This window comes from Gopherus evgoodei, chromosome 9, assembly GCF_007399415.2.
Source record: "Gopherus evgoodei ecotype Sinaloan lineage chromosome 9, rGopEvg1_v1.p, whole genome shotgun sequence".
NCBI classification, from domain to species: Eukaryota; Metazoa; Chordata; order Testudines; family Testudinidae; genus Gopherus; species Gopherus evgoodei.
In genome coordinates, this window is record NC_044330.1 from 3,912,599 (window position 1) to 3,939,333 (window position 26,735).

The following is a 26,735-nucleotide window of genomic DNA, read 5'->3' on the forward strand; positions in this document are numbered from 1 at the left end:
ATTAATGGGCAGCAGGTTTAAAACAAATAAAAGGAAGTTCTTCACACAGCGCACAGTCAACTTGTGGAACTCCTTACCTGAGGAGGTTGTGAAGACTAGGACTATAACAGGGTTTAAAAGAGAATTGGATAAATTCATGGAGGTTAAGTCCATTAATGGCTGTTAGCCAGGATGGGTAAGGAATGGTGTCCCTAGCCTCTGTTTGTCAGAGGGTGGAGATGGATGGCAGGAGAGAGATCACTTGATCATTACCAGTTAGGTTCACTCCCTATGAGGCACCTGACATTGGCCACTGTCGATAGACAGGATGCTGTGCTGGATGTACCTTTGGTCTGACCCAGTATGGCCGTTCTTGTCCAATGGCTGAAAGGTGAAGCTAGACAAATTCAGATTGGAAAGCAGGCACAATGTTATTATCCGTTGGAACAACTTAGCAAGCTTTGTGGTGGATTCTCCATCACTGGCAATTTTTAATCAAGATTGAATGTATTTTTCTAGACAATCTGCTCTAGTTCAAACAAGAATTAATTCAGGGAAGGTCTCTGGCGTGTGTGATGCAGGAGGTCAGCTCATACGATCACAGTGGTCACTTCTGTCCTTATAATCTATGCATCTATTAATTTCGCATTTAGACCTTTGTTAACAAATGCACAGGGCAGAAGAGAATCCCGCCTGCTCTTCCACAAGTCGTAACAGGAGAAATATCTAGTGTTTATCAGTACAGTAAGCAGGTATGACTTAATGACCCACAGAGAGCAGATCTGTTGAGTCAGAAGTTATCTGACTATAATCACTCCTCTGAACATAACCACACTCGAAGGAACTATGCAACCATGATATTACACAACTGCTCAGCAAAGACTTACTTAAAAGAGATTATGACTCATCTGGAGAACCGAGAGTGGTCTCGCATTGTCTCTGAGTAACGTGATACTCTCTACTGTCTGACACTGGGGAGATACATAGATGAAACCCTTTGGGAGTTCTGGCTTTCTGAAAAGTTGCTGAAGGTGTTGGATTGTTTTTAAATACTGTGATTCCCTCTTTATCTAGCTCTCTTTTGGGGAGCAGCCACACGTGCTCTCAGGCACACACAGGGCTTTCTCACTGAGGGTCTCTTAAATTTGTTTGCTCTTGCCCTGCTGTGTTTGTGCATGAATCCCAGGGGATGGGATGATTCCTTGGTCCCTCTGTATTAGATGCTGACTGTTGTAGATGTTGGATCACCCTCCATGTTCTTATCCCATAGGCTCCATCACCAAGTCCAGAGGAATAAGGACTGGAACAGTAATAAACCAAAGCTCTAATGGACACACTCTGCATGCACAGCAATGGGCAGCTGAAACCTGGAGTAGGGACACATTGATTAAGCTGCAGGGCCACGAATCATAGAGTTTAGGGTGACCAGGGGTAAGATCATCCAGTCTGATCTCTTGTGTAGCACAGGCCACCAATGCCACTCAGCACCCAAACGCTAAACCCAGTAACCACAATTGGAGCAGAGCATCACAGCCCAGAGGAGACTAGACTATTGCGTGCCAGAGGCAGAGCATAGGAAGGACAGAGATGCACCAGTACCAAAGGTCCCTCAATGGCAGAGAAGTGATTAAATGAGATGCACCCAGATAATCCTGGCAAGTGACCTGTACCCACAGCCTAGGGAGACTTGGTCTCTTAATACAGGCCGCAATCTTTTCGCAAAGCCCCACACTGGTGACCTGGATGTGCCAACGATGACCCCTTCTGCAGGTACGCACTGCTGGCCTACACACCTTGGGGATAGGTTCCCTCCTGCTTGAGCTGGGGGGCCTCCACACCTGCGTTCCTTGAGGCTTACGAGGAAGTCCAAGCTCTTCCCAAGCACAACAGCTCCGCTGCCCCTCCAGAGACCTGAAGCCCTCTCTGCTCAGGCCAGCATCCAAAGGAACAAAGGCTTGGGAGCTTCCATTCCTCAACCAAATTCACAGCTGGTGTATCTCCTCTGAAGTCAGTGGAGTGGGGCTGGCCTGTGCCGGTGGTGAATTTGGGGCCTGAGATCAAGGGTGACCCAGCTCAGTGCTTCCAGCCATTCAGCTAAAGTCCAAATGCCACTACAACCCTACAGTGTAGAATCTAAGCAAGTGGTTAAACATCGAGGGTCAAATCCCTCCCACTGCAGGCTCTGTGTTTGCCTGGAGCGCTGGGGGCCACGGTACCAGGCAGGGAAGGATTCCAGTTCCACCCGATCCAGAAGCAGCAGCAGTAGCCCCTACCACTCCAGTATCCCCTATCCAGGGAAGGGAGTGGCCCATGGATCTGCATAGGATGCATCTACTCATCCCACCCTTCCAAATCTCCTGTAATCTGGAGCACATGGAGCCCCCTCCTCGTCCCCACCAGAGAACACACATCCATGGTTGCAGGCTCACGTGTAGGCTCTCTGGCTCCTTTGCACTCTATTTAGAAAGACACACATTCATTCCCAGCCCTGTCTTGATCTATTTGCTGTTCCTCTTAAGCAACACTCTAAAGGTGTTTTGCTAATTTTCATAACAGAAAGGCAGCTGCCCAGCACTTCTGGACCAACAGTGACAGGTGTTTTCATACCAATCCAGACTTGCTTTATCTTTGTCCACTTGTTTTTCTCCCTCTGCATCCCCCCAGTAATTGTGCAATGCTGGCCAGGTAATCACAAGTTTGTTTATTTTTTTGCACGTGAAATCCTGCCACTCATCAGAATGCAGCAGCCCCGCTGTCAAAGCAGCGCTACTGAACTCAGCTCACACGGCGCCTTCAGCAGCTCTTATCGCTTGTTTATCACAAAACGGCGGATTTACACTCGAGATGTCTGGTCGCTACCACGATCCAGCTGGTGATGGATCAAGGCAGCCTCAGCCGGAACGTTCGATGCTCCTCGCAGACTCAGGGGAGAGCAAACGTGTTTCTTCATCTTTGACCCTCACATTCTCCCAGTGAGTCTGGCTCCTTGTGGTTTGATCAGTTCTGGTGTTAAGGGTGACCCAACTTTGGGTCCAAATCGTCGGTTTCCAAATTAGCACTCGGCAGCAGGAGGCGTGTTGTGGTCAGGTGGATAAACAGAGCTGGGAGGGAGCCAGGAGACTTGGGTTCTGCCACTGACTGAAGTCACCCTTTTGCAAGTCGTTTAACCTCTCTGTCTTATGAGGCATCAGTAATAAGTATCCATCGTATCTTTTGTAGAGCATTGGAGAATCGCTGGGGAGAGGTGCCGCTCCTGACAGCACAAGCTATATCCCCTTCAGCTATCCTGCTCCAGTGAAATTTTCCAGGCCACAAATCCCATGCCCCCATGAGGCCCACAGAATTTCAAGGCAATCAGTGTTAGAACCGTCAAGCTTACGAAAGCTGGATCTGCCTACTGCACATTCTTTATTAAATGCAAAGTCCAAAGCTTAGAATCCAAAGGTTTCAGTTCTCAGAAGCATGTTTGTGTTGATGATTGATCGGTGCTGGCTGGCATGCCTGGATGACTGTTTGACTGATGTATTTTTTATTTTTATTCTCACGCCAGATTGTTTCCAAATAATTCTCAGGTGCAGCCCCGCCTCCTGTTCCTCTCTACTTCATTGCATGGCAGTGCGGGGACGGGGAGGAGCTGCACCGGGATTGAGGGAGCTGCAAGATCAGGGAGTACTGCCCTGCAGAGCATGCTCTCTCCTTCCTTACAGCCCTGAGCTTCTGGATGGTCCCTTGGCTGCTGCCCAGGTTGGAGAGGTGGGCGAGGAACACGAAGGGTGGTCTTGGGCAGAAAGGGGCTGGGTGGGCTGCAGGGTGACGAGGCAAGCACTACCAGGAAGAGTGGGAACAAGAGCAACTGACCTGCTCTGACTGCAGCTTTCCTTGTCATTTTCACATGCCGCCCTACCTGCTCCTACAGGATGCATCTGCACTAGGAGAAAAAGTGCATTCTTCACCTGAGTGAACTAACACACGGTAACTAGCGTGGGGTAAAATCCCAGGAAAGACGAGGCAGTTTTGGTTTGAACACAAGCTGGCTGGTCCAGGTAAAGACCATGGCAGAGCCATGCCCCACTTCCAGCCCCCACTGTGCCAGCAGAGAAAGGAGGGGGACATGGCCAAAACTCATGTAAAAGGAACATTTAAGGGCCAGCTTTTTTTAATGAAAAAGGAATACAGGGGGCATTACAGGAACTGCCCATAGGAAGCAAGAAACTTAGGAAGTAGAGTTCCTTCTTCTCCTAAATCCTAATGCAAGCAATAGAGGTAGCTGTCTGGCTTGCCTTTATAACAAGGCTGCTCAGTAAGTTTCCCTGCTCAAAGCACTGTGAAAACATTAACTAACTACTCCTCACCCTGCGGGACAGGTCAGAATCATTCTCCCCCTTTCTTAGGTGGGGAAATTGAGGCACAGGCAAGCAAAGTGATTTACCCAAGGCTTCTCAGTGAGTCAGTGTCAGGACTAGAACTCAGCCCTTCTTGTCCGCTAAATACACTCATCTAGCCTCTGCTGCCTCAGTCTGGAGTGCATTTGTGGGGCCCTTACGAGAGTCTGTACTTTTAGTGCCCGTTGCAAACCATAGTCAATGTTGAGTTTTTCTGCCTGCAAATCCACCTTGACCTCTAGAACATGGATCGCAGGGCCTGCCCCAGAGTGCTGTGCCTTCACTGACCAATGCCTACAAAGTGCTTTGAGATCCTCATATGGAAGGTGCTCGAGCAGCAGCCAGTCTCACAGTGAGATTACTTGGATGCTTCATTGCTTGGGGCAGCATTACTCACCCTTTCAGTTGCAGCTGTTGCTGTGTCCTAAGACCGCAAGTGCGTAGCAAAGAAGGTGGAGTGTGAAACAATCGTATCGATCATGCACTCTGCACTCATTGGTTCATGAGCTGTATCAATACGTGCATATTAAACCAGCTGATTTAACAGGAGAGTAAGGTGCTGGAGAAAATCACCTGTTTTCCCACTGAAAATAAGTAATAAAAGTCACATGTTCACAAGACTGGAAGGGAAACGACGCCTGAATTCTTAATAATTTCAGAGGAATCAGAAGTTTCTCCTGCGAGCTGGGAAGTCAAGTGAAACCACTAGGGGGCACCCCGAAGACTGTACTTTAAATTAAGATCCAGACTTGCTCTGCCCTTCATTCAGGTGCTTTCTCAGCCAGCACCACTGACGCCTCTTGCTCCTGGATTATAAAAGAACCTTAAAGAAGGGAAGACTGTTTGTAGGATATTCACATTGCTGTTATTAGTGCTAGGTGGGAAGCAGGCAGATCAGTTGCAGGATTAGGGGTCCTGGGCTGCTCAGTTTAATATCTAGGGACCCTCTGGAGACTTCGAAAGCTATTTGCAAGCGATATCTTTCTTGGCGCAGAAATGGCCAGCGGAGGTCTGCAGCTGCTGGGATTCGTGCTTGCTTTCATAGGCTGGATCGGCATCATCATCAGTGCAGCCCTGCCCCAGTGGAAAATGTCCTCATATGCTGGGGACAACATTGTGACAGCTCAAGCGATCTACGAGGGCCTGTGGATGTCCTGTGTCATGCAGAGCACTGGGCAGATGCAGTGCAAGGTGTATGACTCCCTGCTCAAACTGGAGGGTAAGTAGCTCCAGGTTGTGAACTGCGCTGTTCCTGTGCCGGTTGGTTCTGTGTTTTCACCCTGGCCAAGGGAAGCATTGCCAGGAGACACAAACGCTTCTTGCATTTTGTTTTCATTGTAGTAGATAAGATTGAGCTGGTGCCACTGAAGGAGCAGATAGGTCTTTCCCTACACAATCGTATGTCTCAGTGGGTCTGAGTCTCTTCTCACGTGATAGTAACTACAGAGTTGCTTCAGTTAGATTCACAGTGTTACTCCAGGTAAGGTCTTGTCTACGTGGGAAAGGGTTTTTTTTCAGTGGAACTAGTTTTTTTCAGCATAAGCTGCCTTCAGTCCATGCATGCACATTCTTTTTTCAATTTACCAGGTGTCTTATCCTGCTTTAACTAGTCTATTTTGGAAGACGGGGGAAGTGAAGGGAGAATCTGCCACCGTGATTCACTACCTTTTCCTATTGGATTTTAATTTTTCATAGTTTGGGTTAGTTGCCAGAAGACCAATGTGTAAAAGAAACAAATACTTGTTTTCCTAAGTATCTAATATGAATCTGTAAAGAGTGCGGAATTGCTGATTCCTTCCTTTTCTGAGTAATCCCAGTTTGGGTTTGGTTCTGAGGGGCAAAACAGCCCATTTTCTGCATATTCTACAGGACACCTTGGTTGCTACTGTGACTGCGAGCAGTTCCTTTGGAGTCTAAGCGGTCGCATAGCTCAGGAGAGACGGCCGATGAACCTGGGCCTGTGGCCCAGATGTTGACAAAGGAGCCAGAAACTGGAGGTGGAAAAGCAATAATTAATGAATGAGGTCTGTGAGCTCAGTGACACATGCCAAGAACAGGGAGATCAGCGCTTTGGGAAACAACTGCTTCAGAGGAAAGTGCAGAAAAACTCAGCAAGATGGAATTATTGATAAGATAAGGTGGGGGAGGAAGGAATTTGAAGATCTGGAGGAATCTGCCCAAGTTTTTGTGCTGTTTATAGTGTTCTTCATACAGGGAGTTTCCTATTTATAGCAATCTAGGAAAAGGGGCTTTAAAAACTCCCTACATCAATTGAATGCTACCAATTCGCTAAGCAGCTAAGATATCGTGCTAGGAGACACACTAAAGGCTGAATCCCTCAGACCTGTAAATCTGGTGCAGCCCCAGTACTCTGGATTTACACCCGCGTGGCTGAAAATCAGAATCTGACTCTAAAGTTATTCTAACTGTGAACAGAATGTTCTGTGTCAGTTACAAATTTCTCCAAGTAAACAGCCTGAGTTTATGTGATGGCAGAGAGGGGTGTGATTCCCTGGGAATGTTCAGATGAAAACAGTTTCTTAATCAGATGCAATCACTTCTGGTCATATCCTTGTGTCTGTCCTTACCCCTCCCTTGGGGCCTGAGTCAGCAGGGTGCTGAGCCCCTCCTGGGAAGCACTGAGCACCCTTGATTCTCAATGAAGACACATCTCTGCTGGAGCTTTGTCAGTTTCACTATCCCTGAGTGCTGTAGCTAGATCGATCTACATTTTAAATGTAGACCACAGCTCTCTTGAAGAAATACAGGCTGATCCAGGGTCCATCTTTTCAGGAAAAACTCCCACTGACTAAGGGCTTGTCTATGCTATAGGGGCTACAGACCCATAGCCATGGCCCCAAAGCCGTGCCACTGAAACCCCACAGCACAGATGCAGCCTACATTAGTGGAAAGGGTTTTTCCATCAGTATGGGAATGCTAGCTCCCCAAACAAGGCCAGCTCCGTCAACAGGAACATTCCTCTGGTGACATAGCTGCGTCTACAATGGGAGTTAGCTGCACTGACCTGTGTGGTTTTTCACACCCCTGACTGACATAGCTACGTTGCCCTAACTTTTTAAGTGTAGAAAACCTGCGAAGACTGTAGCAATGGAAAGGGGGTTTTCTGTCACTGTAGGAGCTCTGCCACCCTGAGTGGCTGTAGCTAGGAGGATGGAAGTATCTTCCATCGGCCCAGCCACATCTACCCCTGGGATTAGGTCTGCAAAGCTGTGGCCCTCAGGGGTGTGGATTTTTCATACCCCTGAGTGGTTGTAGCTGGATAGAGCTAAATTTGTAGCATAAACAAGATCTTACGCTGAGTTATACCTCCCTAAGGCCTGAGGGTGGGAGCAAGATTTGTATGGAAAAGAGGGTGAAATGCCACAGCCCCATCCCTTTGATTAGCTGTTTATATAATCGGCTGACAAATGGCCTTGTGTTGTTTTGCTAAAAGATGATACTTTCCAACTTTTCCCCCTTTATGCAAAATGTTTCCACCCTAAACTTTTCAAAGGGGAGAGGGGAAACTGCAGTAATTTGAGCACTTCTGTCTGTTCCCACAACTCAACATCTGCTACAGAAACTAAAAATTTAACCAAGTCATTAGTCAGATGTGATTCTTATTGTTTGTGCAGAAAACATTTTCTTAGGACCAGATCCTGCTCCCGTTTAGTCAATAGAAAACCTCCAATTGCGACCAAGTTCAAAAACAATGAGGAGTCCTTGTGGCACCTTAGAGACTAACAAATTAATTTGGGCATAAGCTTTCGTGGGCTAGAACCCACCTTATCAGATGCATGGAGTGACGGAAAGTAGGCAGGTATAAATACACTGCGCATGAAAAGATGGGAGTTGCCTTACGAAGTGGGAGGTCAGTGCTAACAAGGCCAATTCAATCATGGTGGATGTGGCCCATTCCTATCAGTTGACAAGGAAGGCTCCCGTTGACTTCAGTGGCTTTGGATCTGGCCCTGTAGCACTCCTGACATTCTTTTCCAGCTGTGATTAACCCAGTGAAACCCCATAATAACAATGCTGTCTTGTCATCTCAGTCAGGAGCCCGCATGCAGTTTTCCACAGAGACTCTATAAAGGGATCATTAGACGTGTTAATGCAGGTTAATTGAATCAGTCAGTCACCACCTCACTCCCTGGGTGCTGCCAGTGGACATTCAGGCTTGCAATGACCCACCCTAATTACCGGTATCCACCTTCAGTTGTGCACTCAGCTTCCTCTTGCCCTGAGAACTCACTCCCCCTCACCCCATAATGTGCTTATTATACAGTCGTTTACTGCAGTGCATTGTGGGTATAAGGGCTGTCAGTCTGATGTGCAAAGTGGGTGCAGTACTCAGTCTCCCCTGGGTGTGGGGCCATGGAGAATCGGGGCACAGCTACGCACCAACCTTGGGCTGGTGTCAATCAAATCCATTTTCAAATCAATGTTTGTTTTTGCATAGCTGAGGCCTCCGCCCCTTTCTATTTAGCTCCCTGGGGACAGGGGAGGCTAGTGGCATTTGGGGATTTTACTGACACCTGGAAAGGTTAGATTTCCCTGAAGGAACTAGCCTGGATTTAACCCATCGATTTTGCAGGGGGGGGTTAATTTAGAGTATAGGCATCGCCTGACTAATGACTCCTTACAAGCTGAGTGACGACCACAGGATCTGGCCCCAGTTATTTGTAACTAACTGACAATTACTGCTCTGCAAGCAATGATTCTTCTGTGACAGTGGGGGACGCTGTGCCACGGCCCAGGGCTGAGCCCTCAGTGTCGTTTGATCACACGATAAACGTATAACAGGCGGCCCTACAGGCCATACTATGGGGAAACTCCTCTTGACCCCCAGCGTCCTTTACTTCACTGGGATTTTCTCCTGAATGAGGACAGCAGGATCGAGCCATAAGGTCCTTTTACCTGCTTAGGGCGTGCTGGACTCTCTTTGTAAGCACTTTCTACCCTCCCCCGCACACAGGCCAGCCTGTGGCTGAAGATGAGCTTGGCAATGAACATTGCTGAGCGGCCCCCGAGCTGTTCCAACCCGTAGCCCCCATGGGTCGCCGTGCCCAGTTCCCAGTGAGAGAGGAAGTGCTCGTCTGCTGCAAAGATGGCACTAGAGAATTCAAGGGCCGAAGCCACCTCTCGCCTGTGGCAGTTTTATTCTCAAGTAGCCCCGTTGCCTTCGACAGAGGTACATGGGTCCGAGCTGGGAGAATCAGCCCAGAGCATCAATGAAGTGGGATTCCTGGCACCATCACCTGCCAGTTCTCGGCCCCATCTGTGCACTCTCTCGCTCCTCCTCCTGGGTCTTGTCAGGACAACTCCTGTCCAAGCCATTCATCACCCTGCGGGGTGTTGCCGCTGGGAAAGGTGCTGCACTTCAGACAAGTGGAGACTCAGCTGCTGCTTAATCGCCAAAGCCGTGTGGATTCCCTGCCCCATCCCAGAAAACAAACAAGGGCTCGGATGCTTTCCGGGCCCAGCAGTGTTATTCCTGTGCGAACTCCTCTCTTCCTGCATCCCCAGCATCCTTGCTGAGGCTGTTCCCTGGTGGGGCGTGGAGGGGGAAAGTTTTCACTCTCAGGTCACAAGTGCAGCACCATGATACTTGACTGGGGGAGCTCCGCACTGAACCTAGGACTAGCAGCAGAAGCAGCCGGGTTCTCATCGTAGCTCTGCCGCTAGTGTGCTGGATGGAGTTAGACAAGCCACCCACCTCTCTGTTATCTTTAGCTCTGGAATAAGCAGGTGCAGCTCAGTGGGATTTGTGCTTTCCTGTGGTTCGGGCTGAATCTACCCCGGGGTGTCCCATTCCCCACTGTCTGTAGAATGGAGATAGCGTGGTTGCTGTGGGGACTGGCTAATGTTTACACATTGTGTTGGGAAGATGAAGAGCCAGACGGAATACCACTGAGACCGCCCGTGGGAGGTGCGGCTGCTACTGCAGAGTGGATTGAAATCTCTGTCACAAGGCATTGGCTTGACAGCAAAACCTGCCCTCAGAGCCGTCTCCTACGTTGCTGTAGAGGTCACATGCTCAGTTTTCTTAAGCCTGCAGATGGGGAACAGTTTCCAGGTTTTATGGAGGAAATGTCTCTCCTGAATCGCCACCAAGCCAGGCGAGTGTTTGGCCTCAGAAAAGGGGCAGTGTGGATGGGATGGTTCAGGAGAGAGGCTTTCTCTGATGCTGTCACTGAGCGATTACAGCAGGGAGTCCTGCCTTCTTCCCTACTTCAGGACAGGCACAGTATAAAGCAGCCCACGCTGATCACTGTCCTTACCTCTGTCTGTGTCGAACGCACCTGATGGAATTGCCAGCCTTCACCCTTCAGTCGCTAACTAGCCCCCATGATCTCCACACCCTTTTCTAGAGCACTTTTAATAGCACAATGTCAAATTTAGGAATGGACTTTTCAGGGGTTGAAGGGGCGGCTGGCTCCATGGCCAGGTAAGAGGCTTGCATAGCCTTTCACTTTTTGCTCATTCTCTCAGTTTTGGCCCAGGTCAGTGTGAGCAGTTGTCGCGCACATGTCAGACATCTCTTCATCTGGTGACCTTTGTGGTTGCTAGTGGACAGGTGTCTGCATCACATCGTTCTTGGCCTTTTGGCTGACACAAAGTATAGTCACAACAAAATCCACCATCATTAATCATTCCTTTTTCAGCAACTGGAGTCCAAAACTATATGTGCCCTGGATATTTAAGTACTTCATCATGACTAGAGATGGTATTCTGCTGACTGGAGTTGTCAGGTTATGCACCCACATCCAGTGGGGACAGCCTGGGTAAGGCTCCCACTTCTGCCACCAAAAGTTTGTATGATCTGAGACAGAGAATTTCATTTACCTGAGTTGCCAGTCTGGGTCTTTTATCAAAGATCCTTTTGATTGGAGTTCAGCAACCATCCCTTTTACCTGAGTGAATCATTTTTAGTGTTAGATATTTATTCAGCATAAGATAAAAGCCCTCTTTTTTTTAACCTGCTTGCCTCTGAGGATCCTCCCTTTAGACTGATCTTGTCACAAAGAGAGGCTTTTATCTAATCTTAAAGCTGGGGGTTGTTTTTCCTAAGCACCCCTTGAAAAGCATAATAAAAGTAAGGGAGAAAGTTCATCGTCACCAGCACTGGTACAATGGCACAACAGCCAGGCAGGTAAGATGGGCCTTGCTGAGTGAATCATTCTTGAAGCTTTGGCACTGGTGGGTAGCTCTGGCTTCTGTCGAACCCCAGTGGGAAGTGAACGCTCCTGACTGATCTGTTTGGAATAGCTTGAGCAACATGTTTCCCACACTTCATGGGCTGTTTGTGACTCATGGGTAGTTACTTGTTCTCATAGGAACGGGGAGCAGCGTAGCACTTGTCAGTTTCACCTGTACTCTGCCATCCCTTGGCTGCATGTCTTGTATGGCCTGGTAGCAGGGAAATGTCCAGTCAGTGTCAGAAAAATATTCTAGCTAAAAATGTGTAGATACACCAGCTGATCAACAACCCATCAAGGATTGGAATTTCTCATGTGGAGAACCAGCACAATATAAAAGTGTGTGCTCACTGTCATAACATTTCTTCCCAGATCTGGACCTTAGCGTCCAAAATATGGGTGTTAGCATGAATTCCCCTAAGCTTAATTACCAGCTTAGATCTGATAGCGCTGCCACCAATCAGGAATTTTTAGGGCCTGATACCCTCTGGTCCCCCCAAAACCTTCCCTGGGGGACCCCCAGACTCAGATGCCTTGAGTCTTACAACAGAGGGAAATAACCCCCTCCCCTTGTTTCCTTGGTACTTCCTCCCAGGCCCCCCTCCCTGGATGACCCTAGGAGATTCCCTGCTTCCAGTCCTGGAAACACAAGTACCGAGAGATCTAATCTCTCCCCCTCACCCAGAGAGTATGCAAAGTCAGGCTTAGTAAATCTAACACAAAGAGATTTTCCCCTTGACTTCTTCCTCCCACCAATTCTCTGGTGAGCTGCAGACTCAATTCCCTGGAGTCCCCACTAAAGAAAAATTCCAACAGGTCTTAAAAAGAAAGCTTTATATAAAAAGAGTGAAAAAGAACATAATATAAAGTCTCTGTATCAAGGTGGCCATATACAGGGTCAATTGCTTAACGGGAAAAAATGAATAAACAGCCTTATCCAAAAAGAATACAATTTAACACATTCCAGCAACTACACACATGTAAATACAAAAAACTAATACAAACTTATTGTCTTACTATCCTTGTACTTACAACTTGGAAACAGAAGATTAGAAAGCCAGGAGACAGAAAGATCACTCTCAGAGCCGAGAGGGCACAGACACAAGACAAAGAACAAAGAACTCACACCCAAAACTTCCCTCCACCCAGATTTGAAAAAGTCTTGTTTCCTGATTGGTCCTCTGGTTAGGTGTTTCAGGTTCCCTGTGTTAACCCATTACAGGTAAAAGAACCTTAACCCTTAGCTATCTGTTTATGACACCCCCCCCACAAATTGCAGACAGTGGGGAACCTGACTGGCGGCGATTTCCTCCTAGAACTTTAAAATAAACAGAGTAATACAACACATGCACCGTTACATATACCACTATGTATATAACTAACAGACTTTTACACTTTAAGAACACTTTTTAACTACTGGATTCTGGGAAACTCTCACCGGAGAGAGCATCAGCTACTTTGTTAGAAGCTCCTGAAATGTGCTGAATTTCAAAATCAAAATCTTGGAGAGCTAAACTCCAACGAAGAAGTTTCTTGTTGTTCCCCTTGGCAGTATGAAGCCACTTTAGTGCAGCATGGTCAGTTTGTAGCTGGAACCGCCGTCCCCAAACATATGGGCGTAGCTTTTCCAGGGGGTACACAATGGCATAGCATTCCTTTTCACTGACTGACCAGTGACTTTCCCTCTCAGACAGTTTCTTGCTGAGAAACACGGCAGGATGGAAGTTGTGATCTGTTGCTTCCTGCATGAGAACTGCTCCTATACCACGCTCAGATGCATCTGTGGTTACTAGGAATGGCTTGTCAAAGTCTAGCTAAAAATATGTAGACACATCAGCTGATCAACAACCCATCAAGGATTGGATTTGCTCATGTGGAGAACCAGCACAATATAAAAGTGTGTGCGCACACACAGACCTCTAAAGGAAATATGCTTTAAAAATGTTGGCTTTACAAAAATAGCTGCAGTAACTTTCTCAACATAGCTTTTATTTAACATGTGGCATAAACAAAATCCAGGCTGAAATGTGAAGGTATAAAAGAAATCCCACATTTACTCTAGCAAAAGCTTTCTGCTAGCACACAACTTCATATGATTATTTCTATGCCAGCCCCTCAGAGCCATGGAAAAATCTTATCTAGGACTTTGATGAAATTGTACATCATGTAGTCCATATGTCCAAATCTACGACCATAGACCAAATCAAATTTCCTGAAGCAGACAGTTAGCATATTTTGTAAAGGATGTTGCTTTTCACATTTTAATTTCAGTGAGAGCTCCCCTAACATTTGCACAAAGTAACACTATTTTAAAGGTAACCCTTTCCAGCGGTTGTCTTAAGACCCAGTCCTACACTTACTATCACCCATCACTAGGAAATGTTTGCAGAGCTGCTTCATTATTACTAAACAGCAACAAGAGCCTTTCACTTTTGAGTAAATAATGGATAGTAGGGACCAAATACTGGTGCCATCTGATGGCTGTGGTTGGTATCAGTCCAGTTCTTGGTGGACAGCTGGGTAGGATGACCAGGTGTCCCAATTTTAAAGGGACAGTCCTGATATCCAGGGCTTTTTCTTATATAGGTGCCTATTACCCTCCACTCCCGTCCTGATTTTTCACACTTGCTGTCTGGTCACCCTGCAGCTGGGTAAGATCAATGTTTTCAGACAAGGATGCCTGTGGTTTGGCTCCTAAATCCTTAGCTGGGCTCTTAAATTAAATCGGCCTGTTTTTCCTAGGTTCTGAGCAGCTGCACCAGCACTGACTTCAGTGGAACTATTTGCACGAGCAAGGGTGGAGAGACAATCCCTTATTTCTCTAGTAAACAGAACATTTGTCCTAAAAGACTAGTCATCACGGACTGTCGCTGGCCTCGGTTCTCTAACCTCTCACGTGTGTGCAGATTTAGATAATCCTGTACTGAGCCACCACCCTGGTTACACGGGAGCTACACACCTGTGTGGTAATTAACCCCTATCAATGCACTCGGCAAAAGGGAGGAAGGCACAGTCACAGACAGTGACAGGTAGAGAAACAGAACCTGAAGCCTTGTGTTAAAGAGGGGTTGAATGGCAAGTGGGTGCCATCACAGTCAGACCACGTCTCTGTCAACTGTTACTGTTGCCCTGGTTATTCCTTCCCACTGAGCACCTGAGTTTGAATTCTATCCCCCCATACAGGTCGTTGCACTTTTTTAAAAAATGTCATTTTGTTGTTTTCTGCTCATGTTTCTAACCTCGCCATGACCCTCGGTGTTGTTTTCCCATCATCATTGGCAGTAGCAACTCCTTCTAGTTTAGAGCCATCTGGAAGTTTCATTGGTAATACTACTGCCCGTTCGACCGGGAAGATGTTAAATAAGGTTAGATCTAACACTGATCTATCTGTACCCAGCCAGTTAACTACCCCCAACATCAGCTATTGCTGTATATTGTTGCCCTTTGCAATGTCCAAGGCAATTTTGGATTTTTTTTTCAAGGTTTGGGGAGCTTCAACTAAACTATAAATAAATGCAATCTATCTGAATAGGCTGTGCTACCAAACGGGCCCATGTGAGTAAAAACTTTGCAGATGCAGAGATGCTAGAGAATTGCCCAGGTTCATCACAAGGTCCACATAGATTCAGTTTTGAACCTCAGCTAAAATGAGCAGATTTTGCAGAGAAGGAGATGGTGAACAAACGATTTAACCATTTCAAGTCAGTGGCGCAAACTGAAACAAAGGGAGTGTGTACCTTAGAAATTCTCCATGGAAAGAAATGGAGACAATGGCTTGAAGGTCTTTCTTTGTGGGTAACATTCTGCCCATTGGTGGAGGGAGGGAGCTTTGAAATAGAGGGGAAAGCCCTTTCCTGGGCACATGGTGGAACTCTGTGAAATAACCTCAGGACACTTTGGCAAGAGGGATCCGAGGGGAGGAGAACAGACCCCGACAGTATTGATATTCACAGACAAACACAAGTGAACAAACAACCTCAACCCACCTTCCTGTTTGCTCTCTTGCTCTCCCTTTTTCTCTCTCTCGCATACACACCCTTCACTAAGACAGAGCTAACACTGTAAATGCTGTTCAGAACAAAATAATAATAAAGCTAAGAAATAGCAAGTTTTTAGTTCAAAAATCCTAAATGTTGAAAAGTCAAAAACATTAAAGGTTCCAACGTAAACCTTAACTCTGACCCTCACCAGCAGCTTTTCCCATGGAGCTCTGTCAGATTCATGGCCAAGTGTCAAATAGAAAACTCATTGGGAATACAAAAGGGTCCGTTCAGCCAAACAATCCTGAACCTAGTCCCAGCAGCCACCTCCTTTACTAAGTGCCTCTCTCCTCTTTTTCTGCCAAGCAAGGGTGGCTGCGTGGTCTAGGGGAATGAACAGCTGACTAGCATCAAGAGCCTCTGACATCTAACCCCATGTTCTGTTACTGATTTTTTGTGTGGCTTTGGAAAATCTTGTGATTTCTGTGTTTCCCCATCTATGAAATTTGGATGGTGATCCTTGTTTACCAGTTCTGCAGTGATCTCATGAAGGTAATCAGCTAAGGTTTGCTGAAGTAAATGCTATATCTGTGGTTAGTACTAAAATTGCCTTCATTGTCTTCTAAAGTCATTTTAATTCCTCTCTAGCAAATACCTCCCCCTGTTACTTATTTACTATATTTATTACCCCCTGTGTCAAGTAACTGAGCTTTTACTCCTAGTTGCCCGATATTTAGATTACGTCCCACAGTTCTGAACCTCTTGCAAAACTCTTCCATCGCTTCCAAAACCTCTCTCCCTTTAGGGTTATCTCTTTCACAATCAAAATGAGCCTAAATTATGCCCAATAGACTTAACATATAGTCACAGTACATCTGATAAACAACCTTTCCTCACGTACAAAGAAAATCAGAGTTTATACGCTCAGCTATTGGCCATTGCAAAGCTGCTGACATGTTGCAAAATTTACCATGAAACACACGTGCGGTCTTGGCTATTATTGTAGAATGAGTTTCCTAATGCAAGCTGATTTTTGTGTCAGTCTTTTCTAAGCTATATTCCCTGGACAAATATTAGTTTAAAAAATGATCCAACATAACTTGACAAATATAAAAAAATAACCAAGAGAAAGAGTGTTACAAAATATTATTTTGGATTGAAATCACCCGTGCTTGATCACTGAGCCTGATGATGAATTTTTCTGCTTCTTTAATAGCATAATAAGATACATTTAAAGCCTGATTCTGATATCACTTACACCCATGACACTCCATTGATGTTATTGGAGTCATCCTGGACCAACACTGCTGTAAGTTTGCAAGCCACGACCAATGGTGACACAAAGGAAACTCACCTGTGGTGCTTTGATGGGTATTTTCCCTTTTAAGGAAAGTCCGAGAAATACAAGGCAGCTAAGCCCCACCACTCTGAAAGTGAAAATCCCCTAAGAGGCAGGAGTATTTTTTTCTTGGGCAGGGTGTGTCGGTTCCCACTGATCTGGATCTGTTTGTTTTTTCACTGCACAGCACAACCAACTCCTGCACCATTAAGAAGCTGAACATTTACATAGAGACTGGTCCTGACTTGCCTTAAAAAATTGGTGCCTTTCTGTCCTCTTACAACAAGGTGATCCCTTGTTTCTGATGGGCTATTCAGGGCCAACTCTCCCTGGCTTTTAAGGAAGGAATCTTCCAAAGACTCTATTAAAAGACAAAGGGAAGACCCAGGATGTCTGGGAAAGGGATCGGTGTAATGATGTTTAAAGAGCAGCTGGAATCCGAAAATAAATGGTGTCAAAATAGCACCTTCTTCCTCAATAGATCTGCTCCTGGTGTGTTTTTAGCGGCTGCAGGTGCAGACTAAGGGCTTTCTGATGGGAAACTCCATCCACCAGATTTGGACACTTGCCCTGTAGGGGCTGTGATGGGCTAGGAGAGAATCCTCCTGTTGCAGGAGCAGCATGAAGCTATGGAGCATTTGGACATTACAGTGAAGAGCATGGTTTTAGAATCTACATAGAACGGATGTGGGTTTGCTGCCACTCTGGCCAATGCCGTAGTTGGAGTCAGGGACCTCCAGAGCTAAGAGCATGAGTCCCTACAGCTGAGATGAAGAGCCAGGCTCTCCATCTGGGCATGTAGAGGACTCATAACTGCTGTAGATCTGGCACAGGGTGGAGTGTGTCACATACTGGCCCGTAGGTTATATAAATGGCCCTATTTTGGTCCCCTCTCACAAGTGTCAGCATAGCAGGTGGCTTTATTCAGCTTCTAAGCATTAGATCTCTTATGCCTTGAGCCATCCACTCTCTGAAAACTCTTTTTCATGTAAGTACTTGTAGCCCATGATCAAGTCACCTCTCATCCTTTTCTTGGATAAACAAATAGATTAAGTTTCATACGGCTCACAGTCAGGCAGGTTTTCCAGATCTCAAACTATTCTTCTAGCTCTTTTCTGAAAACTTTTCAATTTTTCAGCATCCTTTTCTGAGTGTAGACACCAGAACTGGACACAGTATTCCAATAATGATCCCACAAATGCTGAATACAGAAGTATTATCTCCTCACTGCTCCTCCTTGATATTCCCCTGCTTATGCATCAAAGTATCTTATTTGGCCTCTTACCTACAGAATCACACTGGGAGCCCATGTTCATTCAGTTACCTACCCTTACATTCTGCTCTGTGTCATGGCAGCATTCCCCATCTCGTGAGACCTATATTCTTTGTTCCTATACCTCGCACTTGGCTGTATTTAAATGTATGTTGTTCAGATGAGCCCACCTTACCACGTAATACAGATAGGTCAGTACAACTGACCTGTCCCTATAATTATTTACCATTCCTCCAATTTTTAAGTCATCTTTATATTTAACAGAAATGACTTTTTTTTTTACAACAGCCACTCTGATCCCATGGTTGTGAATGCAGATGAAAACCTAGATGATTAGATTAGATAGACCCACACTTTAGATGCTGGAATGTATAACACCTGGTGCCTTTGCATTTGGATTCCTGTAATATTTGCATTATTACACAAATACAGGACAACAATGCAGCAGAACCTACCCAGAAAATATAAATGATGTTTCAACAATAGTATTTTCTTGATTTCTGGAGAGCAGGGACATTGTGTTATAAGTAGAGCTGGTTGGAAAACAGAGTTTCCATCCTGAGAAAAATTGTGAGATTTTTCGTTCTTTTCATTCTGAACTGGCGTGAAAAGCCAAAATTTTCAATTTTTTTCATAAAGTAAAATTCAAGGGGGAAAAATTGTTTGAGATTTTTTTCCTTTAGAAAAATTCAGTATCAACCCTTTTTAAAAATATAAAATAAAGTAAATTTCTAAGTGAAATATCTAAACATTTCATTCAAAAAATGTCAAGATGGGGCATTGCAACATTTTCAATTTTTTTCCTAACAAAATGTTGAAATCAACAGAGTGTTGTGAAAATATTTGGTTTTGCCAAAACAGCATTTTCCAATGAAAAATTGTTTTGACAAAACTGATTTTTTTCACATAATTTTCAGATCAGCTCTAACGAAAAGGGCATTTGACATCATTGGAGCTTAAGAAGAATAGCAGTCAGTCCTGGATTAACATGCACAAGGAAACGTCTAGCGTGCACCTTCAGTATCTACATGGGCAGGACATTGGTCCATGTTGGAATTCATATCCCTGCCCCTCAGTGTGTGTGGCTGTACCATATAGACAAGCTGTGAGATACGTAGAGGTCTGATTTTCAAAAGTGCTGAACACTAAAGAGTTCCCACTGATTGCAGTTAAGCGTGTGTTAAGCATGTGTTTAAAGGTTTTGCCAGATTGGAGCCTAAAACCAACTTCTGCCCTTTGATAACTAGCAAATGTATTCTCTTTTAATTGGAATTAAAATGGTTAGGGAACAAAAGTTGTTGAAGATCAAATCCTGCAAGGAGCTGAGCTCTCTGAACTGCAATTGACTTCAGAAGAGGTTTTGTGTGGTCCACCATTTTATATAATCGACTGGATGCATGACAGTCCTTCACAGAGTTTAAGGCCAGAAAGTTGTGCCTAACAGAGGCCACAGAATTTCACCATTATATCTATATTAAGCCCAATAATTTGTGTTTCAGCTTGTACCTTGGGTTCTTCAACGCACTGATAACCTCATGGTAACTCTAACCAACACAACGCTACGTTTGTCCTTGTAGGCAGTCTGCAGGCTACCCGGGCACTGATGGTTGCTGGCATACTCCTGGGACTCATTGCCATATTTGTTGCTGTGATTGGCATGAAATGCATGAAATGCATGGAGGATGATGAGGTGAAGAAGATGAGGATGGCTGTCTTTGGGGGCGTGATCTTCCTTATTGCAGGTTTGTAACATTTCAAAGAGCAAACACGCCTATAGGTGCCCATTTCTGGATAGGATTTATTTTGCAATTGGGTATTCTGGGTGAGAGAAGAGTATAAAATACTTTTACGTGTTAGTTGTACTGGAACATCTGGAAATAATTTTGCCTTCACTTATTAACCCTTTGGAAACTGCAGACACACATTGCATGTCCTAGGGCCAGTCATTCATTTGGTTGGTCTTTTCCAAAATTTCCATAGTTCATAGGATTACAGTAACTAGCTGGACTCCCCCTATTCTTTAGTGTCCTGGCATGCTGTGCCATGGGCTGGAAAGTCCCAAGAGTGCTGAGATGCCAAGTTTTTGCCACCAAAGGGACCAGATTGCAGCTGTCCCCGGTCCAAGGGAGCTGAATTAACCAGAGTAGGTCCATGGCACTGGCCCCCCACCCATATCTTCCATCCAGTGCTGGCCTGTGGCTTCAAGCCACACTTTGGCTTTGAGTTGTGGGTGCTCAGCATCTCTCAGGATTGCAGTTCCTCAGTGTACTAATCTTTGCTGAGACCATGTCACCTCTTTGGAGGCTTCCCTATTGACTAACCAACCATTCAATTGTCTGAATTTCACTGGCAGGTTTTGCTGTCTTGGTGGCCACATCCTGGTATGGACACCGAGTGGCTCGGGACTTCTACAACCCTTTCACCCCTGTCAACACCAGGTAATGGCCTGTCTTGCATAATGACACTGTACCATAAGGCAAATGAGTGGTGCACTGCAGGGCCTGACCCATCTCAGTCAATGGGAATTTTGCCATTGATTTCAGCTGGAGCAAGAGTGGGCTATCGTGATTATTGGTGCCCTGACAGGGTTTGCTTGAAGGAGTTTCCTAGCCCTTGTGTTAGAAGGGTTAAATCTGACTAAGGCAACCGGAGCCGCATGACTAGATCCTGACGCCTCCGCAGATCCTGTCACAAGAGCAGGGCCTAGAGCTGCATGTTGGCATCAGCCGTAATTTTGTGACTCTCATAAAAGATTGTGGGGCCCAGCTGCTCACTGCCTTGCACTGTGACACCTATGCAAAGTGAGGGTGAAATGCTACCCAACTGGAATGGGAGCGCAGTTCCCTCGCTCTCCACGGCTATCCATGTCAACACACGGCTCAGTGGCAAACCAGGACCCTTGGTCTGTCTCACTCCAACCAGCCTTCTACTCAGTAAGCCGCCTCTATGAATGTTTATGCATTTGGCTCCGTCCAGGCCCAGTGTAGTGATGTACAGCTTTTTAAGATGTTTGAAACCAAGGTTTCTCATCTCTTGCTGTACCACAAACCCCTTTTGCATGCCTCACAACTCAAACTCCCTAGCTGGGATCTAGCCAGAACCCATTGAGCAGCATGGGAATGCCAGGCATGAGCCCAGTATGTGAACAAATAGTGAAATAGCATGAAATGATTTTAAGCAATTTTTTTTGTAAAATAAGGAGTATTGATTTCATTTTTCTCACAATTTTTAATTTAAATTTTCTTAATTTTAAATTTAAAACAACTTTTAATGGTGATTAAATGGTGTGTCCCTTCATATTAAGCTAAAATTATGGGATTTTACAATTTTGCCATAAAAGAAATATATTCAGTGTGGCTCTTACGTGAGCTCTGCGGCTGTAGCTCTCCAAGTGCTTTATGATGTAGTGTCAGTATCATTGCCCCAATTTACATATGGGGAAACTGAGGCAAAGAACAGTGACATGCCCAGGGTTGCACGGCAGGTGAAGGGCAGAGTCAGTGCTAGCATTTTGGCTTCTAGAACATAAACGTCAGAATGATGAGTCTTGAGAATGACTCTCTCCATATTCCAACAATGCCACGCAGCTTTTCACCTTTGATGTGCATTTCTGTGATGCTTATAACCTCGCAGCTGCCAATTATTTCTAATGTGTGTCCATAGGTTCTGCAAATTGATGTTTTAAGCTACTTTGCTGCACGCTGTATTTTCTAGGCAGAGAGGAGGTGATCTGGATTCTTTTAATCCGTTTTCCTGTGCCAAAAGAATGTCCAAACTGAGTGATGAACCAAAAGAGGCAAGATTGGTGATCTGTTTTAACAGTGAAATGTAACTCATTCACAAAGTCTTGTCATAAATTGCACTTTGAAATCATACAACAGGGTCAATTTTATGTCTATATTTTCATCACAAAACTCTGTCTCCGCGCCAGCAATTTTACTTTTTTAACTCTATTTTGAGCTGGTTAGCATTTGAAAAAGGAGAGTCAGATACAGATTTTGCCATTGTGCCAAATACACCACTGGGGTAAAATAGTGGCCTGTTAGTGGGATTTCATGGGTAAAAGTGAAAGAAGAATTTAAATCAGTGCATTACACTGTCTTCTGTCTTCTTTACTTTTATCTTTTGGTTAAGCCTTGCAGAATTGGACGGTATGCCATTCCTGTCAGTTAACTGTGACAAGTAATTATTATTATTTGTATGGTTGTAGTGCCTGCACACTCTAGTCATGGGCCAGGACTCTACCGTGCTAGGTGCAGTACAAACACAATGAATGTTTGCAATTCAGAGGGAGTAGTGCCTTGTGGCTAGAGCACAGGCAAGTGACAGAAGCATCTGGCATTCTATTCCTAACTCCATCACTGTGTTTGCTGTGTGATCCTCTCTCTGCGCCCCAGTTTGTCCATCTGTAAAATGGGAGAAATAACCGAATGTAGCTGTGAAGCTTAAAAAATGAATGTTTAGGAAACACTTTGAGACCCTCAGATGAAAGGCACTAACAAAGAGCAACATACTTATTACTCCACACATGGAACCAACAATAAGCCATTCTATAAACATATTGCTTTTATATTGTGGGGGGGGGGCAGTCACCGATGGCATCTTTGTTTCCAGAGGAGTCAGTAAAAGCTAGTTGGAAAATTTTCAACAAAAAAATCCATGAAAAAGAGAAACAAAGTGTGTCCTGATTCCACCCCCCACCAACCCCCTGCCGCCATTTTCCAACCAGCTTTAGAATTAATGTAACTCAAAGGGGAGAAATCAGAGAGGCTAAATAAACAGCACCACCTGGGCCCTAGCAAAGTAAATCAAATATTGTGCATAGATAAATTACAGGATGATTTGGGGTGATATCAAGATTTATCATCACCTGTTTGGAAGACCTTCATATCTCATCTCTTATGAAATAAATTGCTACATTGTAATGGTCCGAGCATGAGGATATATCCATTGCAAGCAGAACGGTTTTGAGCCATTACTATGAAACACTCTTGTACTTTGTCCGTAAGATGTGGTTCTGCTGCTTATGGCTCCTAGGTTCAGTTGCTGACTTGCACCTGCTGTGTTTTTTCATTTATTTGATTCTACTTAAACTCCATCTTAGCACATGCCATTATATAACCCCTACCTGCTCTATAGTGCTTTAAATAGAACACCGCCTCATGATATTTCTCCCTGAATTGCCATTGGGTAGCAAGAGGGCATCCCTAGAATATCGAGGGTGGCTGACAGCTTGAGCCCTGATGGATGAAATCGCTGCAGTGTGACTTTCACAGATGTGTTAGTCATGGGGGGAAACCCATAAATCCAATAGGGACCTCGGGACTCAAAATTAGTTCACAGAGCTGCCAACTCTCATGGTTTCAAGTCTCCTGATAGCTGGTGTTTTTCTTAAAGCTCAAGCTCCAGGGGGCATGTGATTAGGTAGAATCTTCACTTTCTTTATAAAAAGAGTAAGTTTCTAGCCCTGTGGGAGCAAAGAAAGGCTTGAAACTGTGAGCCAGGTGTGACCTACAGGCTCAGAAACCAGAAGGCAAGGAAAAGGAGCTCAACATATTTTCTATTTTTAAATTGCATGATTTTTTTAAGCCAATCTCGTGATTTTGGGGGGCCTGACTCCATATTTTTAGGACTGGCAATGTTGCTCTACTGAACAAGGATTGTGCTGCGTGTTGGTTGGCTCGCTGGCCAGAGTTTGTTGGGGGTCTTTTTGCCTCTGATCCTAGGATTTTTTGATATTTATTACTATTTATTATATCTCCCCAGATTTGAATTTGGACAGGCCCTCTTCATTGGCTGGGCAGCTGCTTCTCTCACTATTTTGGGAGGCGCCTTCCTCTGCTGCTCCTGTCCACGAAGAGAAACTTCCTACCCACCCACCCGTGCCTACCCAAAGAGTGCCCCCTCAGCAGGAAAGGATTATGTATAATCGAGATGGGGAGGAGCCACCTGTGTCAGCAACGAAGCTCATTAAAGAGAGGATGCGGAGACCAGCTTGGAGTGAAGTTCAGACCTTCTGCATACTGCCTTCCTTTTATTACAGCAAATGTGTACATTTTTATAATCCTCTTCATTACTGGACATGAATCCTCCTTTCTCTCCCATCCCAAAGAGGAAGACTAGCCTTATTCATAGATATCCTCATTGGAAGGGTGCAGCCTTCAAGCTTGTGTTAATCTTGATCCAGCAGCTCATTGAGAGAAAAAGGGAAGTGGTACTTTTTTCAGACAAATATTTGTACTTTATATAAAAAAAAACAATTAGATGGTAACAGTTCAGCCCCTTGATTCCATTAAGCTGGAGTCCAGTGTGGTGTATATATTTTTTTTCTATACAAACTGATAGAAGTAGTGTTAGAAGAAAGATCCCGATCTAGGGGAAAGACCTGACCCACAGTACCCGTTCTAAGAGGGTCTAATAAGGTCTTATGATTTTGCTATGGCTTCCTATTTTATCCCTCTCTCTTGTATGGACAGATCAGCACACCAAAGATTGTAGAATCACAAAACTTAGCAAACCCCAGAGATGTACTGCAGATTTTTCCTGATGTTATTTACCCTAAATCTGACTTTGCTCAGTTTTACCCCTTATTCTTACTCATTGCTACTACATACAAACACACACAGATGTGTGCATGTGCGCACATGCACACACACACACGCCAGTGAACACCACCTTAAACAATTCCTCTACTCCTTGAAGTTTGCTCCTTTCAGATATTAGTTACCAGTTATTCTAGCCAATCCACTGCCCACATTCTGTCATCTCTGAGCTGAGTTGTGCGTTCTTTTCTCAGAATCCATCTCCTTCGCTTTTTTGTCATTTTCTTCTGTGAAGTTCCCTGTCCCCAAACTGTGAGTTCTAGGAGTGAGGTGGCAAGAACTATTCACTGTATTCCAGGTATGTTCTCTCCAGTGTTGCACAGAGGGATTAACACCTCAGCAATCTATGACGTGATGCCTCTGCAGATGCAGCACACGATGGTACTGATTTGTGTTTCAGTGCCACCCTGCAAATGCCAATCCAAGCTGCTGTCCTCTATCACCTGTAGGCTTCTTTCAGCGTGGCTGCTTTCTGAGTAGTCTGCTTTCTGTTTCCTTCAGTTTAATTGTCGGCCAACTATTCCCCAGCTGGATTAATTCACACATTTCTAGGTTGGTTAATTCATTTTTAAAGTCTTGCCCTTACTCCTAACCTCTCTGGATTGCTTTCTGTTACTTCTCTGGCCTTGCTGCTGTTTGCAACTCTCCCTGATTTAGCATCCCCTCCCCCTACCCCGTCAATGAATTAGCATGTGGCTTGCCTCTTCTTCCAAGTCATTCATAAATATGTCGAACCAAACTGACTCCAGGGCAAGTCCCTGAGAGATTCCCCTGGGAAAGCTCCCACAGACATACACCTTGCTCAGGACACTGCCATTTTTACCCTGGATTGTTTTCCTCTAGACGGATCCAGCCCATATCCCAAGTCCCAAAGTTTTGAATCCAAACTCACCAAAGAGAGCTCCAGAAGCCTGATGCCCAGATAGCCATTACAAGCAGGCATCATCTGGGAAAGAAACTCCTGGGAAAAGCTTAATTCACCTTCTCTGAAGCAGTTGGTGCTGGCCACTGTCCGAGCCACGATACTGGACTAGGCAGCCCTGCTCTGGTCCAGCCTGGCAGGTCCCGTGTTCCCCAAAGGGCCAAAGCAATTCAGTCTGAAACACAAACTCAGTCTGAAAGGAAAGAAGCCGGTGGCTTCTAAATACTAGCTAATCATTTGGCATGTGTCCAGGGCAGTCAAATTGCTTGACATCCTGGTGTGAATAGGGGCAGCCCTGAGGTTGAAATATGTAAGATGTATTGGTAGGATATTTGATCATGTTGACCTGACCACCAGCTGTACTCCAAGGAACACTGCAATAATACAGCCCATCCCTCAACTCCAGGTTTAAGTCAGTACTGGGCCCAGTCCTGCAACCCACCCACACTTACAACTTCCAGGGGAGCCATGTGGCTGCCTGAGAAGTCCCTGGTTTGACAAGTCAGCAGCCCAGGCTGGGTCTGTCAGCAGCAGAGCTCAGTTCTTGTCAGCAGCAGAGCTCAGTTCTTGTGTATCCGGGTCTGACCCAGTGCAGGGGGAACAGACTTTTCCACAGGGAACTTGTATAAAGTGTTAAACAATGTTTTCAATAAATGGAATTTTTTTTAAAGAAAACAAAATTGCATCATTCATTTTTACCACAGAACAATAACCATGGGGGGCGGAGTGGGGGTGTGGAAAAGAGAGAGAAGCAGAGATCAGGCCCAGGGGATTCGGGCTGACTGAATAAGGCCTGTTGTACTACAGTGTGTCACTGAGTGGCTGAGGCCGGTTGAATGAGGCAGGCAGATGGAGAGTGCAAGGGACTCTCTCACCACCGCTGTGGTCTCCTTGGGTCTGTCTACACTGCATACTAAGCCCGGGCTTCAACTCAGGTTTGACCTCCAGCCCCTTTTCCATCCACACGCAAATCAGTCTGATTCAAGTCAGGAAGCTCTTGGCACCTGGGTCCTAGGACCCTGGTCAGCGGTGAGTCCGCGCCCAAGCCCTGCTATGACT

The 26,735-nt window shown here is 45.4% G+C and overlaps 1 protein-coding gene across 1 annotated transcript; it reads left to right on the top strand.

The window, feature by feature from the left end:
- Nucleotides 1-5,138: 5,138 nt before the first annotated feature.
- CLDN1 (claudin 1) lies at nucleotides 5,139-26,345 on the top strand. The gene is made up of 4 exons (XM_030576409.1): nucleotides 5,139-5,580; nucleotides 19,730-19,894; nucleotides 20,506-20,590; nucleotides 23,919-26,345. Exons 1-4 carry the CDS (start codon nucleotides 5,358-5,360, stop codon nucleotides 24,079-24,081), a joined length of 636 nt encoding a protein of 211 aa, XP_030432269.1. The 5' UTR covers nucleotides 5,139-5,357; the 3' UTR covers nucleotides 24,082-26,345.
- The last annotated feature ends 390 nt before the right edge of the window (nucleotides 26,346-26,735 follow it).

What these genes read in the sequence shown, in the direction of transcription:
- CLDN1 (XM_030576409.1), top strand. Translation starts at nt 5,358, where the DNA reads ATGGCCAGCGGAGGTCTGCAGCTGCTGGGATTCGTGCTTGCTTTCATA. An exon ending in CGTGATCTTCCTTATTGCAG is followed by an intron (nt 19,895 to 20,505) that starts GTTTGTAACATT and finishes TTTCACTGGCAG; the next exon opens with GTTTTGCTGTCTTGGTGGCC. An exon ending in TTCACCCCTGTCAACACCAG is followed by an intron (nt 20,591 to 23,918) that starts GTAATGGCCTGT and finishes ATATCTCCCCAG; the next exon opens with ATTTGAATTTGGACAGGCCC.